The 17614-nt window shown below is 49.8% G+C and overlaps 1 protein-coding gene across 1 annotated transcript in view; it reads left to right on the top strand.

Annotated features, from left to right (window-relative positions):
* The window catches only part of LOC119943474 (testis-specific protein 10-interacting protein-like), a 79306-nt gene that overhangs the window by 20105 nt on the left and 41587 nt on the right, over nucleotides 1–17614 (top strand). The window contains exons 4-6 of the mRNA XM_038764469.1: nucleotides 2913–3032; nucleotides 7319–7409; nucleotides 7557–7652. Coding sequence (XP_038620397.1) covers nucleotides 2913–3032; nucleotides 7319–7409; nucleotides 7557–7652 — 307 coding nt within the window. The remainder of the gene's footprint in view (nucleotides 1–2912; nucleotides 3033–7318; nucleotides 7410–7556; nucleotides 7653–17614) is intronic.

Raw genomic sequence — 17614 nt, 5'->3', positions numbered from 1 at the left:
CATTCGTATTTATTGTATCAGTCGTATTATATCAATATTATATCAATCGTATTTATTGAGCGCTTACTGTGTGCAGAGCACTGGACTAAGCGCTTGGGAAGTCCAAGTTGGCAGCATACAGAGATGGTCCCTACCCACCAGCGGGCTCACAGTCTAGAGGGGGGAGACAGACAACAAAACAAAACATATAAACCAAATAAAATAAATAGAATAAATATGTACAAGTAAAATAAATAAATAAGTAGAGTAACAAATATGTACAAACATATATGCATATATACAGGTGGTGTTGGCCTTCAGACCCAAGACCGGCCTTGCCCTTCCCTTCCTTGGCCCTTTCATTCGTATTTATTGTATCAGTCGTATTATATCAATATTATATCAATCGTATTTATTGAGCGCTTACTTTGTGCAGAGCACTGGACTAAGCGCTTGGGAAGTCCAAGTTGGCAACATATAGAGACGGTCCCTACCCACCAGCGGGCTCACAGTCTAGAAGGGGGAGACAGACAACAAAACAAAACATATAAACCAAATAAAATAAATAGAATAAATATGTACAAGTAAAATAAATAAATAAGTAGAGTAACAAATATGTACAAACATATATACATATATACAGGTGGTGTTGCCCTTCAGACCCAAGACCGGCCTTGCCCTTCTCCTCCTTGGCCCTTTCATTCATATTTATTGTATCAATCATATTATATCAATATTATATCAATCGTATTTATTGAGCGCTTACTTTGTGCAGAGCACTGGACTAAGCCCTTGGGAAGTCCAAGCTGGCAACATCTAGAGACGGTCCCTACCCAACAGAGGGCTCACAGTCTAGAAGGGGGAGACAGACAACAAAACAAGACATATAAACCAAATAAAATAAATAGAATAAATATGTACAAGTAAAATAAATAAATAAGTAGAGTAACAAATATGTACAAACATATATACATATATATAGGTGGTGTTGCCCTTCAGACCCAAGACCGGCTTTGCCCTTCCCTTCCTTGACCCTTTCATTCGTATTTATTGTATCAATCGTATTATATCAATATTATATCAATCGTATTTATTGAGCGCTTACTTTGTGCAGAGCACTGGACTAAGCGCTTGGGAAGTCCAAGTTGGCAACATATAGAGATGGTCCCTACCCACCAGCGGGCTCACAGTCTAGAGGGGGGAGACAGACAACAAAACAAAACATATAAACCAAATAAAGTAAATAGAATAAATATGTACAAGTATAATAAATTAGTAGAGTAACAAATATGTACAAACATATATACAGGTGGTGTTGGCCTTCAGACCCAAGACCGGCCTTGCCCTTCCCCTCCTTGGCCCTTTCATTCGTATTTATTGTATCAGTCGTATTATATCAATATTATATCAATTGTATTTATTGAGCTCCTCCTTTGTGCAGTGCACTGTACTAAGCGCTTGGGAAGTACAAGTCGGCAACTTAGAGAGACGGTCCCTATCCAACAGCGGGCTCACAGTCTAGAAGGGGGAGACAGACAACAAAGCAAAACATATAAACCAAATAAATAGAATAAATATGTACAAGTAAAATAAATAAATAAGTAGAGTAACAAATATGTACGAACATATATACAGGTGGTGTTGCCCTTCAGACCCAAGACCGGCCTTGCCCTTCCCTTCCTTGGCCCTTTCATTCATATTTATTGTATCAATCGTATTATATCAATATTATATCAATCGTATTGAGCGCTTACTTTGTGCAGAGCACTGGACTAAGCGCTTGGGAAGTACAAGTTGGCAAGTTAGAGAGACGGTCCCTATCCAACAGCGGGCTCACAGTCTAGAAGGGGGAGGCAGACAACAAAGCAACATGGAGACAGTTGTCAAGTCGTCAGAACAAACAGAATTAAATCTAAATGCGCATTCATTCATTCAGTTGTATTTATTGAGTGCTTACTTTGTGCAGAGCACTGTACTAAGCGCTTGGGAAGTACTAGTTGGCAACATAGAGAGGCGGTCCCTATCCAACAGCGGGCTCACAGGCTAGAAGGGGGAGGCAGACAACAAAACAAAACATGGAGGCAGTTGTCAAGTCATCAGAACAAACAATTAAATCTAAATGCACATTCATTCATTCATTCAGTTGTATTTATTGAGCACTGACTTTGTGCAGAGCACTGGACTAAGCGCTTGGGAAGTACAAGTCGGCAACTTAGAGAGACGGTCCCTACCCAACAGCAGGCTCACAGTCTAGAAGGGGGAGGCAGACAACAAAACAGAACATGGAGACAGTTGTCAAGTCGTCAGAACAGACAGAATTAAATCTAAATGCACATCGTGGAAAGAGCCAGGGCTTGGAAGTCAGAAGTCATGGGTTCAAATCCCGGCTCCACCAATTGTCAGCTGTGTGACCTTGGTCAAGTCACTTCACTTCTCTGGGCCTCAGTTCCCTCATCTGGAAAATGGGGATTAAGACTGTGAGCCCCCGTGGGACTGTGAGCCCACTGTTGGGTAGGGACTGTCTCTATATGTTGCCAGTTTGTACTTCCCAAGCGCTTAGTACAGTGCTGTGCACACAGTAAGCGCTCAATAAATACGATTGATGATGATGATGGTGACAACCTGATCACCTTGTAACCTCCCCAGCGCTTAGAACAGTGCTTTGCACATAGTAAGCGCTTAATAAATGCCATTATTATTATTATGATGATTCATTCATTCAGTTGTATTTATTGAGCGCTGACTGTGTGCAGAGCACTGTACTAAGCGCTTGGGAAGTACAAATCGGCAACTTAGAGAGACGGTCCGTACCCAACAACGGGCTCACAGTCTAGAAGGGGGAGGCAGACGACAAAACAAAACTCGTGTCTTGTCCGCCCCCGGCCTGCCTCGACCTCTCCCCTTTCCCGGCCCCCCGGCTCTTGTGCCTCCAGGAAGCAGTGTATCGAGCTGGAGCAGCAGTTTGACTTCCTGAAGGACCTGGTGGCCTCCGTGCCGGACATGCAGGGCGATGGAGAGGACAACCACGTGGATGGGGACAAGGGACCCCGCAGGTAGGGGAGCCCCCCGGGCCCGGACCCCCGAGGGAGCTGGAGGGGGTGGCCACGACGGCGGGGGGAAGGCGAGCACGGGGCATAATCGACTGTGAGACCACCGTTGGGTAGGGACCGTCTCTATATATTGCCAACTTGGACTTCCCAAGCGCTTAGTCCAGTGCTCTGCACACCGTAAGCGCTCAATAAATACGACTGACTGAATGAATAATAATAATAACAATATAATCACGGCGTTGATTAAGCGCTTACTATGTGCAAAGCACGGTTCCAAGCGCTGGGGAGGTTACAAGGTGATCGGGTTGTCCCACGGGGGGCTCCCAGTCTTCATCCCCATTCTACAGGTGGGGGAACTGAGGCCCAGAGAAGTGAAGTGACTTGCCCAAAGTCACACAGCTGACAGGTGGCACGAGGTCCTAGGCTGCAGTAGGGGTTGGGGGCTTCCCTTGGAGGGAGGAATAGTAATAATAATGATGATAATGATGGCATTTGCTAAGCGCTTACTATGTGCAAAGCACTGTTCTAAGTGCTGGGGAGGATACAAGGGGATCAGGTTGTCCCCCATGGGGCTCCCAGTCTTCATCTGTATATATGTATATATGTTTGTACATATTTATTACTCTATTTATTTATTTATTTTACTTGTACATATCTATCCTATCTATTTTATTTTGTTAGTATGTTTGGTTTTGTTCTCTGTCTCCCCCTTTTAGACTGTGAGCCCACTGTTGGGTAGGGACTGTCTCTATATGTTGCCAATTTGTACTTCCCAAGCTCTTAGTACAGTGCTCTGCACATAGTAAGCGCTCAATAAATACGATCGATGATGATGATGATCCCAGCAGCGTGGTTCAGTGGAAAGAGTACGGGCTTTGGAGTCAGAGGTCAAGGGTTCGAATCCTGACTCTGCCACACGTCTGCTGTGTGACCTTGGGCAAGTCGCTTCACTTCTCTGAGCCTCCGCGACCTCATCTGTAAAATGGGGATCGAGACTGTGAGCCCCACATGGGACAACCTGATCACCTTGTATCCCCCCCCCAGCGCTTAGAACAGTGCTCTGCACGTAGTAAGCGCTTAACAAATGCCATCATCATTATTATTATTATTATCTCCATTTGACAGATGAGGTCACTGAGGCTCAGAGAAGTGAAGTGACTTGCCCAAAGTCACAGTGGGGCCTAGTGGCTAGAGCTCGGGCTTGGGAGTCAGGAGGACCTGGGTTGGTGATGATGGTATTTGTTAGCGCTTACTATGTGCCAAGCACCGTTCTAAGCACTGGGGGAGATACAAGGTGATCAGGTTGTGTGCCAAGCGCTGTTCTAAGCGCTGGGGGGTTATGAGGTGATCAGGTTGTCCCCCGGGGGGCTCACATTCTTAATCCCCATTTTACAGACGAGGGAACTGAGGCCCAGAGAAGTGAAGTAACTTGCCCAAAGTCACTCAGCTGACAGTTGGCGGAGCTGAGATTTGAACCCACGACCTCTGACTCCAAAGCCCGGGCTCTTTCCACTGAGCCATGCTGCTTCTCTATACAGAGACGGCCCCTACCCTTCAACGGGCTCACAGTCTAGAAGTTGCCCTGTCCTCTCCCGAGCGCTCTGCACGCAGTGAGTGCTCAATAAATGCAACTGAATGGATAATAATAATAATAATGATGATGGCATTTGTTAAGCGCTTACTATGTGCAAAGCACTGTTCTAAGCACTGGGGAGGATACAAGGTGATCAGGTAGTCCCCCGGGGGGCTCACAGTCTTAATCCCCATTTTACAGATGAGGGAACTGAGGCCTAGAGAAATGAAGTGGCTCGCCCAAAGTCACACGGCTGACAAGCGGCGGAGCCGGGATTAGAACCCATGACCTCCGACTCCCAAGCCCACGTTCTTACCACTAAGCCATGCCCCGCCTCTTGTCCGCTGTTGTGATCTTGGGCGAGTCACTTCGCTTCTCTGGGCCTCAGTTCCCTCATCTGTAAAATGGGGATTACAATGATGAGCCCATGTGACTGACCCAATTTACTTGTATCCACCTCAGCTCTTCGTCCATTGTTTGGCGCATCATATACAGCTACCACAATTATTTTTATTATCATTATTGTAGAGCACAGGCCCGGGCGTCAGAAGGACCTGGGTCGTAATTCCGGCTCTGTCCTTGTCTGCTGGGTGACTTTGGGCAAGTCACTTCCCTTCTGGACCTCAGTTCCCTCATCTGGAAAATGGGGATGAAGCCTGTGGGCCCCTCGTGGGACAGGGACCCTGCCCAACCTGAGTAACATAATCATAATAATAATAATGACATTTATTAAGCGCGTACTGTGTGCAAAGTTTACTGTTCTAAGCGCTGGGGAGGTTACAAGGTGATCAGCGTTAGAGAAGCAGCGTGGCTCAGTGGAAAGAGCCCGGGCTTTGGAGTCAGAGGTCACGGGTTCAAATCCCGGCTCTGCCAACTGTCAGCTGTGTGACTTCGGGCAAGTCACTTCACTTCTCTGGGCCTCAGTTCCCTCATCTGTAAAATGGGGATGAAGACTGTGAGCCCCCCGTGGGACAACCTGATCACCTTGTAACCTCCCTAGCGCTTAGAGCAGTGCTTTGCACACAGTAAGAGCTTAATAAATGCTGTCATTCAGGGGAAAAGAGCACGGGCTTTGGAGTCAGAGGTCACGGGTTCAAATCCCGGCTCCGCCAATTGTCAGCTGTGTGACTTCGGGCAAGTCACTTCACTTCTCTGGGCCTCAGTTCCCTCATCTGTAAAATGGGGATGAAGACCGTGAGCCCCCCATGGGACAACCTGATCACCTTGTAACCTCCCTAGCGCTTAGAGCAGTGCTTTGCACACAGTAAGCGCTTAATAAATGCTGTCATTCAGGGGAAAAGAGCACGGGCTTTGGAGTCAGAGGTCATGGGTTCAAATCCCGGCTCCGCCAATTGTCAGCTGTGTGACTTTGGGCGAGTCACTTCACTTCTCTGGGCCTCAGTTCCCTCATCTGTAAAATGGGGATGCAGACTGTGAGCCCCCCGTGGGACAACCTGATCACCTTGTAACTTCCCCAGCGCTTAGAACAGTGCTTTGCACATAGTAAGCGCTTAATAAATGCCATAATTATTATTATTATTATTATTATCAGGTTGTCCCAAGGGGGCTCGCAGTCTGAATCCCCATTTTACAGACGAGGTAACTGAGGCCCAGAGAAGTCAAGTGACTTGCCCAAAGTCACCCAGCTGACAAGTGGCGGAGCCGGGATTGGAACCCATGACCTCTGACGCCAAAGCCCGGGCCCTTTCCATTGAGCCACGCTGCTTCTCATGTATAACTACCCCAGCACTTAGTGCGGTGCTTGGCACGTAGTAAGCGCTTAACAAATACCATTAAAGAAAATAATAAAGTGGGACAGAGGATGCAGGAGGGATGGGGAGGGAGAGGTCAGTCAGTCCATCGTTGTTCCTGAGCGCTTACCGTATGCAGAGCCCTGTACTTAGCGCTTGGGAGAGCGCAGTACAACAATAAACAGACACATTCCCTGCCCACAACGAGCTTCAATCAATCAGTCAATCAATCGTATTTATTGAGCGCTTACTGTGTGCCGAGCACTGGACTAAGCGCTTGGGAAGTCCAAGTTGGCAACATATAGAGGCAGTCCCTACCCAACAGTGGGCTCACAGTCTAAAAGGGGGAGACAGAGAACAAAACCAAACATACTAACAAAATAAAATAAATAGAATAGATATGTACAAGTAAAATAAATAGAGTAATAAATATGTACATACATATATACAGGTGCTGTGGGGAAGGGAAGGAGGTAAGATGGGGGGATGGAGGGGGGACGAGGGGGAGAGGAAGGAAGGGGCTCAGTCTGGGAAGGCCTCCTGGAGGAGTTGAGCGCTCAGTAGGGCCTTGAAGGGAGGAAGAAAAAATATGGAATGCGTCACGAATTTGCTTCAAGTCTAGAAGGTCAGTGCCAGGGAAGTCGAGGGCTTGCCGGGTGACGTCGGGACAGGCTGGCAGGCCTCTAGACTGTGAGCTCTTTTTGGGCGGGGAATGTGCCTCTTTGTTGTATCGTCCTCTCCCAAATGCTTAGTCCAGTGCTCTTCAATCAATCAATCAATCAATCGTATTTATTGAGCGCTTACTGTGTGCAGAGCACTGTACTAAGCGCTTGGGAAGTCCAGGTTGGCAACATATAGAGACAGTCCCTACCCAACAGTGGGCTCACAGTCTGCACCCGGTAAGCGCTCAGTAAATAGCACTGAGTGAAGGACTGAAACCATCCTCTCCCTCCGCTCGTCTCCAGGGGCCGGAGGTCCGGCAGCGGGCGGAAGAACGGCGGAGCCGGCGGGAAAGGGAAAGATAAGAAGCAGTCGGGGACGGACTCGGAGCAGGAGGTGAGGAGAGCCTTCTCGGGACCCCAGCGGGCCGCTCGCCCCCACGGGGGGTTGGGGTGTGGGGGGGGGTCCCCTCTCTTCCGACTCCCGCCCCTCACCCGCGGAGCCTTGGTGCCATCCCTGCCGGACGCCCTTCGACCCTTCCAGGACGACTCGGAGGGCACAGAGACGGACGGGGAGGAGGAGACGACGGCGCCGCTACCGCCCCAGGCCGGCAGGCCCCCCCCCGCCCCGGTTCCAGAGGTGATGATGATGGCATCTCTTAAGCGCTTACTAGGTGCAGAGCACTGTTGTAAGCGCTGAGCACCATTCTAAGAGGCCGAAGCGGAGGGCTGGGGCGGCCCTGTTCGGGGAAGTGGAGGCGGGGAGGAGGGCGTCCAGGTGGAGTCTGTTTCCTGCCCCAAAGCCTCCCAGGAAAGAAGGGGTTTAAGTGATGATGATGGCATCTATTAAGTGCTTACTAGGTGCAGCGCACTGCTCTAAGCACTGAGCACTGTTCTAAAAGGCCGAGGAGGGGGGCTGGGGGACCCTGATCGGGGAAGTGGTGACGGGGAGGAGGGCGTCCAGGTGGAGTCTGTTTCCTGCCCCAAAGCCTCCGAGGAAGGAAGGGGTTTAAGTGATGATGATGGCATCTATTAAGTGTTTACTAGGTGCAGAGCACTGTTCTAAGCGCTGAGCACTGTTCTAAGAGGCCGAGGCGGGGGGCTGGGGGGACCCTGATCGGGGAAGTGGTGGCGAGGAGGAGGGCTTTTCGCTTACTAGGTGCAGAGCACTGTTCTAAGCACTGAGCACCGTTCTAAGAGGCCAGAGTGGAGGGCTGGGGTGGCTCTGACTGGGGAAGTGGTGGCGGGGAGGAGGGCGTCCAGGTGGGGTCTGTTTCCTTCCCCAAAAGCCTCCGAGGAATGAAGGGGTTTAAGTGATAATGATGGCATCTATTAAGCGCTTACTAGGTGCAGAGCACTGTTCTAAGTGCTGAGCACTGTTCTAAGAGGCTGAAGTGGAGGGCTGGGGCGGCCCTGACCGGGGAAGTGGTGGCGGAGAGTTGGGCTTCCAGGTGGAGTCTGTTTCCTGCCCCAAAGCCTCCGAGGGGTTTAAGTGATGATGATGGCATCTATTAAGTGCTTACTAGGTGCAGAGCACTTGTTCTAAGTGCTGAACACAGTTCTAAGAGGCCGAGGCAGGGGGCTGGGGGGACCCTGACTTGGGCGTGGTGGTGGGGAGGAGGGCTTCCAGGTGGAGTCTGTTTCCTGCCCCAAAGCCTCCGAGGAAAGAAGGGGTTTAAGTGATGATGATGGCATCTATTAAGCGCTTACTAGGTGCAAAGCATTGTTCTAAGCGCTGAGCACTGTTCTGAGAGGCTGAAGCGGAGGGCTGGGGCGGCTCTGACCGGGGAAGTGGTGGCGGGGAGGAGGGCTTCCAGGTGGGGTCTGTTTCCTGCCCCAAAGCCTCCGAGGAAAGAAGGGGTTTAAGTGATGATGATGGCATGCATTAAGCGCTTACTAGGTGCAGAGCACTGTTGTAAGCGCTGAGCACTGTTCTAAGAGGCCAAAGTGGAGGGCTGCGGCGGATCTGACGGGGGAAGTGGTGGCCGGGAGAAGGGCATCCAGGTGGGGTCTGTTTCCTTCCCCCAAAGCCTCCGAGGAAAGAAGGGGTTTAAGTGATGATGATGGCATCTATTAAGTGCTTACTAGGTGCAGAGCACTGTTCTAAGCGGTGAGCACTGTTCTAAGAGGCCGAGGCAGGGGGCTGGGGGGACCCTGACCGGGGGGTGGTGACAGAGAGGAGGGCGTCCAGGTGGGGTCTGTTTCCTTCCCCCAAAGCCTCCGAGGAAAGAAGGGGTTTAAGTGATGATGATGGCATGCATTAAGTGCTTACTAGGTGCAGAGCACTGTTCTAAGCGCTGAGCACCGTTCTAAGAGGCCGAAGCGGAGGGCTGGGGTGGGCCTGACTGGGGAAGTGGTGATGGGGAGGAGGGCTTCCAGGTGGAGTCTGTTTCCTGCCACAAAGCCTCCGAAGAAAGAAGGGGTTTAAGTGATGATGATGGCATCTATTAAGCACTTACTAGGTGCAGAGCACTGTTCTAAGCGCTGAGCACCGTTCTAAGAATCCGAGGCTGGGGACTGGGGGGGCCCTGATCGGGGAAGTGGTGGCGGGGAGGAGGGCATCCAGGTGGAGTCTGTTTCCTGCCCCAAAGCCTCCGAAGAAAGAAGGGATTTAAGTGATGATGATGGCATCTATTAAGTGCTTACTAGGTGCAGAGCACTGTTCTAACCGCTGAGCAGTGTTCTAAAAGGCCGAAGTGGAGGGCTGGGGCGGCTCTGACCGGGGAAGTGGTGGCGGGGAGGAGGGCTTCCAGGTGGGGTCTGTTTCCTTCCCCAAAAGCCTCCGAGGAAAGAAGGGGTTTAAGTGATGCTGATGGCATCTATTAAGCGCTTACTAGGTGCAGAGCACTGTTCTAAGCGTTGAGCACTGTTCTAAGAGGCCGAAGTGGAGGGCTGGGGCGGCCCTGACCGGGGAAGTGGTGGCGGAGAGGAGGGCTTCCAGGTGGAGTCTGTTTCCTGCCCCAAAGCCTCCGAGGGGTTTAAGTGATGATGATGGCATCCATTAAGTGCTTACTAGGTGCAGAGCACTGTTCTAAGTGCTGAGCACAGTTCTAAGAGGCCAAGGCAGGGGGCTGGGGGGACCCTGACTTGGGCGTGGTGGTGGGGAGGAGGGCTTCCAGGTGGAGTCTGTTTCCTGCCCCAAAGCCTCCGAGGAAAGAAGGGGTTTAAGTGATGATGATGGCATCTATTAAGTGCTTACTAGGTGCAGAGCACTGTTCTAAGCGCTGAGCACTGTTCTGAGAGGCTGAAGCGGAGGGCTGGGGCAGCTCTGACCGGGGAAGTGGTGGCGGGGAGGAGGGCTTCCAGGTGGAGTCTGTTTCCTGCACCAAAGCCTCCGAGGAAAGAAGGGGTTTAAGTGATGATGATGGCATCTATTAAGTGCTTACTAGGTGCAGAGCACTGTTGTAAGCGCTGAGCACTGTTCTAAGAGGCTGAAGTGGAGGACTGGGGGGACCCTGACCGGGGGGTGGTGGCAGGGAGGAGGGCTTCCAGGTTGAGTCTGTTTCCTGCCCCAAAGCCTCCGAGGAAAGAAGGGGTTTAAGGGAGTGGGGGACCCCTCGGGGTGGGCATGCATTCATTCATCATCATCATCAATCGTATTTATTGAGCGCTTATCATGTGCAGAGCACTGTACTAAGCGCTTGGGAAGTACAAATTGGCAACATATAGAGACAGTCCCTACCCAACAGTGGGCTCACAGTCTAAAAGACATTCATTCATTCAATTGTATTTATTGAGCACTTACTGTGTGCAGAGCACTGTATTAAGCGTTTGGGAAGTAGAAGTTGGTCAGCGTGGCTCAGTGGAAAGAGCCCGGGCTTTGGAGTCAGAGGTCATGGGTTCAAATCCAGACTCTGCCAATTAATAATAATAATAATAATAATAATAATAATAATGGCATTTATTAAGCGCTTACTATGTGCCAAGCACTGTTCTAACCGCTGGGGAGGTTACAAGGTGATCAGGTTTTCCCAAGTGGGGCTCACAGTCTTAATCCCCATTTTACAGATGAGGGAACTGAGGCCCAGAGAAGTGAAGTGACTCGCCCAAAGTCACACAGCTGGCAATTGGCAGAGCTGGGATTCGAACCCACGATCTCTGACTCCAAAGCCCGGGCTCTTTCCAGTGAGCCCGGCTCCGTCTCACAATTGCCAATTGTCGGCTGTGTGACTTTGGGTAATCAATCAATCAATCAATCGTATTTACTGAGCGCTTACTGTGTGCAGAGCACTGTACTAAGCGCTCGGGAAGTACAAGTTGGCAACATATAGAGACAGTCCCTACCCAACAGTGGGCTCACAGTCTAAAGTCACTTCACTTCTCTGGGCCTCAGTTCCCTCATCTGGAAAATGGGAATTAAGACTGTGAGCCCCCCGTGGGACAACCTGAGCACCCTGTTACCTCCCCAGTGCTTAGAACAGTGCTTTGTGCATAGTAAGCGCTTCACGAATGCCATCATTATCATCATCATCAATTGTATTTATTGAGCACTTACTATGTGCAGGGCACTGTACTAAGCGCTTGGGAAGTCCAAGTTGGCAACATATAGAGACAGTCCCTACCCAACAGCGGGCTCACAGTCTAGAAGGCAGGGCCTGGGGTGGGCACAGAACGGGGACAGAGGAGGGGGCTGCCAAGGTCCGGCAGGTCCGTCCGTCCGTCCGGAGCTGGGCAGGCGACGGGGGAGAAGGAATCAATCAATCAGTCGTATTTATTGAGCGCTTACTGTGTGCAGAGCACTGTACTAAGCGCTTGGGAAGTCCAAGCTGGCAACATATAGAGACGGTCCCTACCGAACCAGCGTGGCTCAGTGGAAAGAGCCCGGGCTTTGGAGTCAGAGGTCGTGGGTTGGAATCCCGGCCCCGCCACACGTCTGCTGTGTGACCTTCTCTGAGCCTCAGTTACCTCATCTGTCAAATGGGGATTAAGACCGAGCCCCACGTGGGACAACCCGATCACTTTGTATCCCCCCCCAAGTGCTTAGAACAGTGCTTTGCACATAGTAAGCGCTTAACAAATGCCAACATTATTATTATCATTAGAAGGGGGAGACAGAGAACAAAACCAAACATACTAACAAAATAAAATAAATAGAATAGATAGGTACAAGTAAAATAAATAGAGTAAAAAATATGTACAAACATATATACGGGTGCTGTGGGGAAGGGAAGGAGGTGAGATGGGGGGGATGGAGAGGGGGAGACGAAGGAGGGGGCTCAGTCTGGGAAGGCCTCCTGGAGGAGGTGAGCTCTCAGTAGGGTCTTGAAGGGGGAAGGCCTGGGCGGGAAGGGTTAGGGGTTCTGCCGGTGGATCTGACCCCTCTTTTTTCCTCTCTCCCCCCCGCACCCCAATTTCCAGCCCCCCGACCCCTTTCCTGCCCTTCCCCTCCACCCTGCCCCTGCCTCCGCCGCCGCCCCCCGCTCCCGCAGCTGCTGACGAAGAAGAAGAAGATTACGACTCGTAGCCCCTTTCCCCCGCTAGCCCCCCACCCCCTTTTAGTCGGTTTTAGTTGCCCCCCGGGGGGGAGGTGGGGAGGGTGGGGACGTTCTTAAATTTATTAAAAAAAAAAAAAAAAAAAGGAAAAAAAGCAGAAAAGCGGCCGAGTCTGTGTGTCACTCGTCACCCTCCGGGGCCCGGGAGTCGGTGGTTTCCACCGCGTGGCGCAGTGAGGTCGTGGGTTCAAATCCCGGCTCCTCCGCTCGTCAGCTGGGTGACCTGGGGCGGGTCACCTCTCTGGGCCTCAGTGACCTCATCTGGAAAATGGGGACTAAGACTGTGAGCCCCACATGGGACAACCCGATCACCTTGTATCCTCCCCAGCGCTTAGAACAGTGCTTTGCACATAGTAAGTGCTTAACAAATACCGTCTTTACCGTCACAGTCTTTTAGACTGTGAGCCCACTGTTGGGTAGGGACTGTCTCTATATGTTGCCAATTTGTACTTCCCAAGCGTTTAGTCCAGTGCTCTGCACATAGTAAGCGCTCAATAAATACGATTGATGAAATACCAACATTATTATTATTTTATTGAGCGCTAACTCACTGGCCTAAACGCTAGGAAAAGGATTCCACGACAGCATCAGTAGATATATTCCATGCCCACAATGAGCTCCCGGTTTAGCTTCCAGTTTTCCGCCCCCCTCGATCTCCCATCCCCCCAATAATCTCCCGTCCCCCCAATCCCCCGACGCGAGGTGTTCGGTTCCAGGCGATCGCTTGTCCGCCCCCCTGCAACGTCCACTAAAGCCAAGTCGTCCGGGACCCGAGGAAGCCTCCGTGGGAAGGGAAACTAAGCTGGCGAAGCTGGGATCCGGGAAGAACCGAGATTCCCTTCTCCTGCAGGAAGCTGCCGATAGCTCCAGCCTCCCTTCTAATATCTGGTGTTTGTTACCGACGCTTACTTACTTAGGTACTGTACTAAGCGCTGGGGTGGGTACAGAGAAGCAGCGTGGCTCAGTGGAAAGAGCCCGGGCTTTGGAGTCAGAGGTCATGGGTTCAATCAATCAATCATACTGAGCGCTTACTGTGTGCAGAGCACTGTACTAAGCGCTTGGGAAGTACAGAGAGACGGTCCCTACCCAACAGTGGGCTCATCCCAGTTCCACCGACTGTCAGCTGTGTGACTTTGGGCAAGTCACTTCTAGACTGTGAGCCCACTGTTGGGCAGGGACCGTCTCTATATGTTGCCAACTTGGACTTCCCAAGCGCTTAGTACAGTGCACGCAGTAAGCGCTCAATAAGTGGGATTGAACGAACTTCTCTGGGCCTCAGTTCCCTCATCTGTAAAATGGGGATTAAAACTGTGAGCCCTCTGTGGGACCACCTGATCGCCTTGTAACCTCCCCAGCGCTTAGAAGAGTACTTTGCACATAGTAAGCGCTTAACAAATACTATCATTATTATTATGGGTTCAAATCCCAGGTCCGCCAATTGTCAGCTGGGTGACTTTGGGCAAGTCACTTCACTTCTCTGGGCCTCAGTTCCCTCATCTGTAAAATGGGGATGAAGACTGAGCCCCCCGTGGGACAACCTGATCACCTTGTAACCTCCCCAGCACTTAGAACAGTGCTTTGCACATAGTAAGCGCTTAATAAGTGCCATCATTATTATTATACAAGCAAATGAGGTTGGACACAGTCCCTGTCCCACGTGGAACTCACTGTCGTTCATTCATTAGATCGTATTTATTTAGTGCTTACTGTGTGCAGGAGCACTGTACTAAGCGCTTGGGAAGTACAAGGTGGCAACATATAGAGACGGTCCCTACCCAACAGTGGGCTCACAGTCTGTCACAATCCCCATTCTCCGGCTGAGGAAACTGAGGCCCTGAAGTGTGAAGCGACTTGCCCAAGGTCACACAGCAGCACACAAGTGGCGGAGCCGAAATTAGAACCCAGGTCCTTCTGGCTCTCAGGCCCGGGTGCTGCTCCTCTCTCCCTCCCTCACCCCCCACCCCGACTCCTTATTTCATCTTCCTGTGAGAAGCAGCGTGGCTCAGTGGAAAGAGCCCGGGCTTTGGAGTCAGAGGTCATGGGTTCAAATGCCGGCTCCACCAATTGTCACCTGGGTGACTTTGGGCAAGTCGCTTGACTTCTCTGTGCCTCAGTTACCTTATCTGTAAAATGGGGATTAAGACTGTGAGCCCCCCCGTGGGACAATCTGATCACCTGTAACCTTCCCAGCACTTAGAACAGTGCTTTGCACATAGTAAGTGCTTAATAAATGCCATCCTCATTATTATTATTATTATTATTATTATTATTAGAAGGGGGAGACAGAGAACAAAACAAAACATATTAACAAAATAGAATAAATATGTACAAATCAATCAATCAATCGTATAAAATAGAGTAATAAATCCATACAAACATATATACGTATATACAGGTGCTGTGGGGAGGGGAAGGAGGTAAGGCGGGGGGGATGGGGAGGAGGGGGAGATAATAATGGCATTTATTAAGCGCTTACTATGTGCAAAGCACTGTTCTAAGCACTGGGAAGGTTACAAGGTGATCAGGTTGTCCCATGGGGGGCTCACAGTCTTACTCCCCATTTTACAGATGAGGTAACTGAGGCCCAGAGAGGTTAAGCGACTTGCCCAAAGTCACACAGCTGGCAATTGGCGGAGCTGGGATTTGAACCCATGACCTCTGACTCCAAAACCCGTGTTCTTTTCCACTGAGCCACGCTGCTTCTCTAATGATGGTACTTGTTAAGCGCTTACTATGTGCAAAGCACTGTTCTAAACTCTGGGGTGATACAAGGTGATCAGGTTGTCCCATGTGGGGCTCACAGTCTTAGTCCCCATTTTACAGATGGAGGGAACTGAGGCACAGAGAAGTGAAGTGACTTGCCCAAAGTCACCCAGCTGACAAGTGGCGGAGCTGGGATTTGAACCCATGACCTCTGACTCCAAAGCCCGGGCTCTTTCCACTGAACCACACTGCTTCTCTGTTGTAAGTAACTCTGGAGGTCCCCAGGATCAAGGGGGGGAGCCATGTCCAGGGTAAACAAGACTCAAGGGAAGGTGGGAGGCCCCGGTGGTGAGTGACCCCAAAACCCCACCCTCCCCACACTCCTGCCACCATGCTGTTTCAGTTTTTATTTTATATTTTATTTTATTTTATTTTATTTTTTATTTTATTATTTTATTTTATTATTTTATTTTATTTTATTATTTTATTTTATTTTATTATTTTATTTTATTACTTTATTTTTTTGTTTTATTTTATTTCATTTTATTTTATTATTTTATTTTATTTTATTTTATGGTCTTCCTTAGGCGCCTACTAGGTGGCAGGCCCTGTACTCTCCCTCTCCCCCTCCTCCCCCACCACCCCCGCCTCACCTCCTTCCCCTCCCCACATCACCTGTATATATGTATATATGTTTGTACAGATTTATTACTCTATTTATTTTACTTGTGCATATTTATTCTATTTATTTTATTCTGTTAATATGTTTTGTTCTGTTGTCTGTCTCCCCCTTCTAGACTGTGAACCCGTTGTTGGGTAGGGACTGTCTCTGTATGTTGCCAACTTGGACTTCCCAAGCGCTTAGTCCAGTGCTCTGCACACAGTAAGCGCTCAATAAATACGATTGAATGAATGAATGAGGAAGAGAAGCAACACGGCCTAGTGGACAGGACCCGGGCATCCGAAAAAGCTGGGTTCTAATCCCGGCTCTGCGGCTTGTCTGTTATGTGACCTGGGGCAGGTCACTTCTCTTCTCTGGGCCTCAGTTCCCTCATCTGTAAAATGGGGATTAAGACTGTGAGCCCCATGTTGGGTAGGGACCGTCTCTATATGTTGCCAACTTGGACTTCCCAGGCACTTAGTACAGTGCTCTGCACACAGTAAGCGCTCAATAAATACCATTGAATGAATGAATGAATGAATCTTCTAGACTGTGAGCCCACTGTTGGGTAGGGACCGTCTCTATACGTTGCCAACTTGGACTTCCCAAGCGTTTAGTCCAGTGCTCTGCACACAGTAAGCGCTCAATAAATGCCATTGAATGAATGAATAAATGAATGAATGAATGAATCTTCTAGACTGTGAGCCCACTGTTGGGTAGGGACCGTCTCTAGATGTTGCCAACTTGGACTTCCCAAGCGCTTAGTCCAGTGCTCTGCACACAGTAAGCGCTCAATAAATACCATTGAATGAATGACTGAATGAATCTTCTAGACTGTGAGCCCACTGTTGGGTAGGGACCATCTCTATATGTTGCCAACTTGGACTTCCCAAACGCTTAGTCCAGTGCTCTGCACATAGTAAGCGCTCAATAAATACCATTGAATGAATGAATGAATGAATCTTCTAGACTGTGAGCCCACTGTTGGGTAGGGACCGTCTTTCTATGTTGCCAACTTGGACTTCCCCAGCGCTCAGAACAGTGCTCTGCACACAGTAAGCGCTCAATAAATATGATTGATTGATTGAGCACTTACTATGTGCAGAGCACTGGACTAGGCGCTTGGGACATCCAAGTTGGCAACGTATAGAGACGGCCCCTACCCAACAGCGGGCTCACAGTCTAGAAGGGGGAGACAGACGACAAGGCAAAACATGTGGACAGGTGCTTATTGTCGTCGTGTCCCTTCCCAAACGCTTAGTACAGTGCTCTGCACACAGTAAGCGCTCAATAAATATGATCGAATGAATGAATGACCCAGGAACGAGACACCCCCGCTGCTCCCGATTCCGGTCTCTGCTTCCCTGTGTCCAGGGGGCCACCGTGTTCTTTTTTTAATGGCATTTATTAAGCGCTTACTATGTGCAAAGCACTGTTCTAAGTGCTGGGGAGGTTTCAAGGTGATCAGATTGTCCCACGGGGGGCTCACAGTTTTAATCCCCATTTTCCAGGTGAGGTAACTGAGGCCCAGATTATAATAAGAATAATAATAATGGCATTTATTAAGCGCTTACTATGTGCAAAGCACTGTTCTAAGCGCTGGGGAGGTTTCAAGGTGATCAGGTTGTCCCACGGGGGGCTCACAGTTTTAATCCCCATTTTCCAGGTGAGGTAACTGAGGCCCGGAGAATAATAATAATAATAATAACGGCATTTATTAAGCGCTTACTATGTGCAAAGCACTGT

Source organism: Tachyglossus aculeatus, chromosome 22 (genome assembly GCF_015852505.1).
Source record: "Tachyglossus aculeatus isolate mTacAcu1 chromosome 22, mTacAcu1.pri, whole genome shotgun sequence".
In the NCBI taxonomy this organism is placed as follows: Eukaryota; Metazoa; Chordata; class Mammalia; order Monotremata; family Tachyglossidae; genus Tachyglossus; species Tachyglossus aculeatus.
The sequence above is the reverse complement of the archived record's forward strand: the minus strand, read 5'-3'. Positions and strand labels throughout refer to the sequence as shown.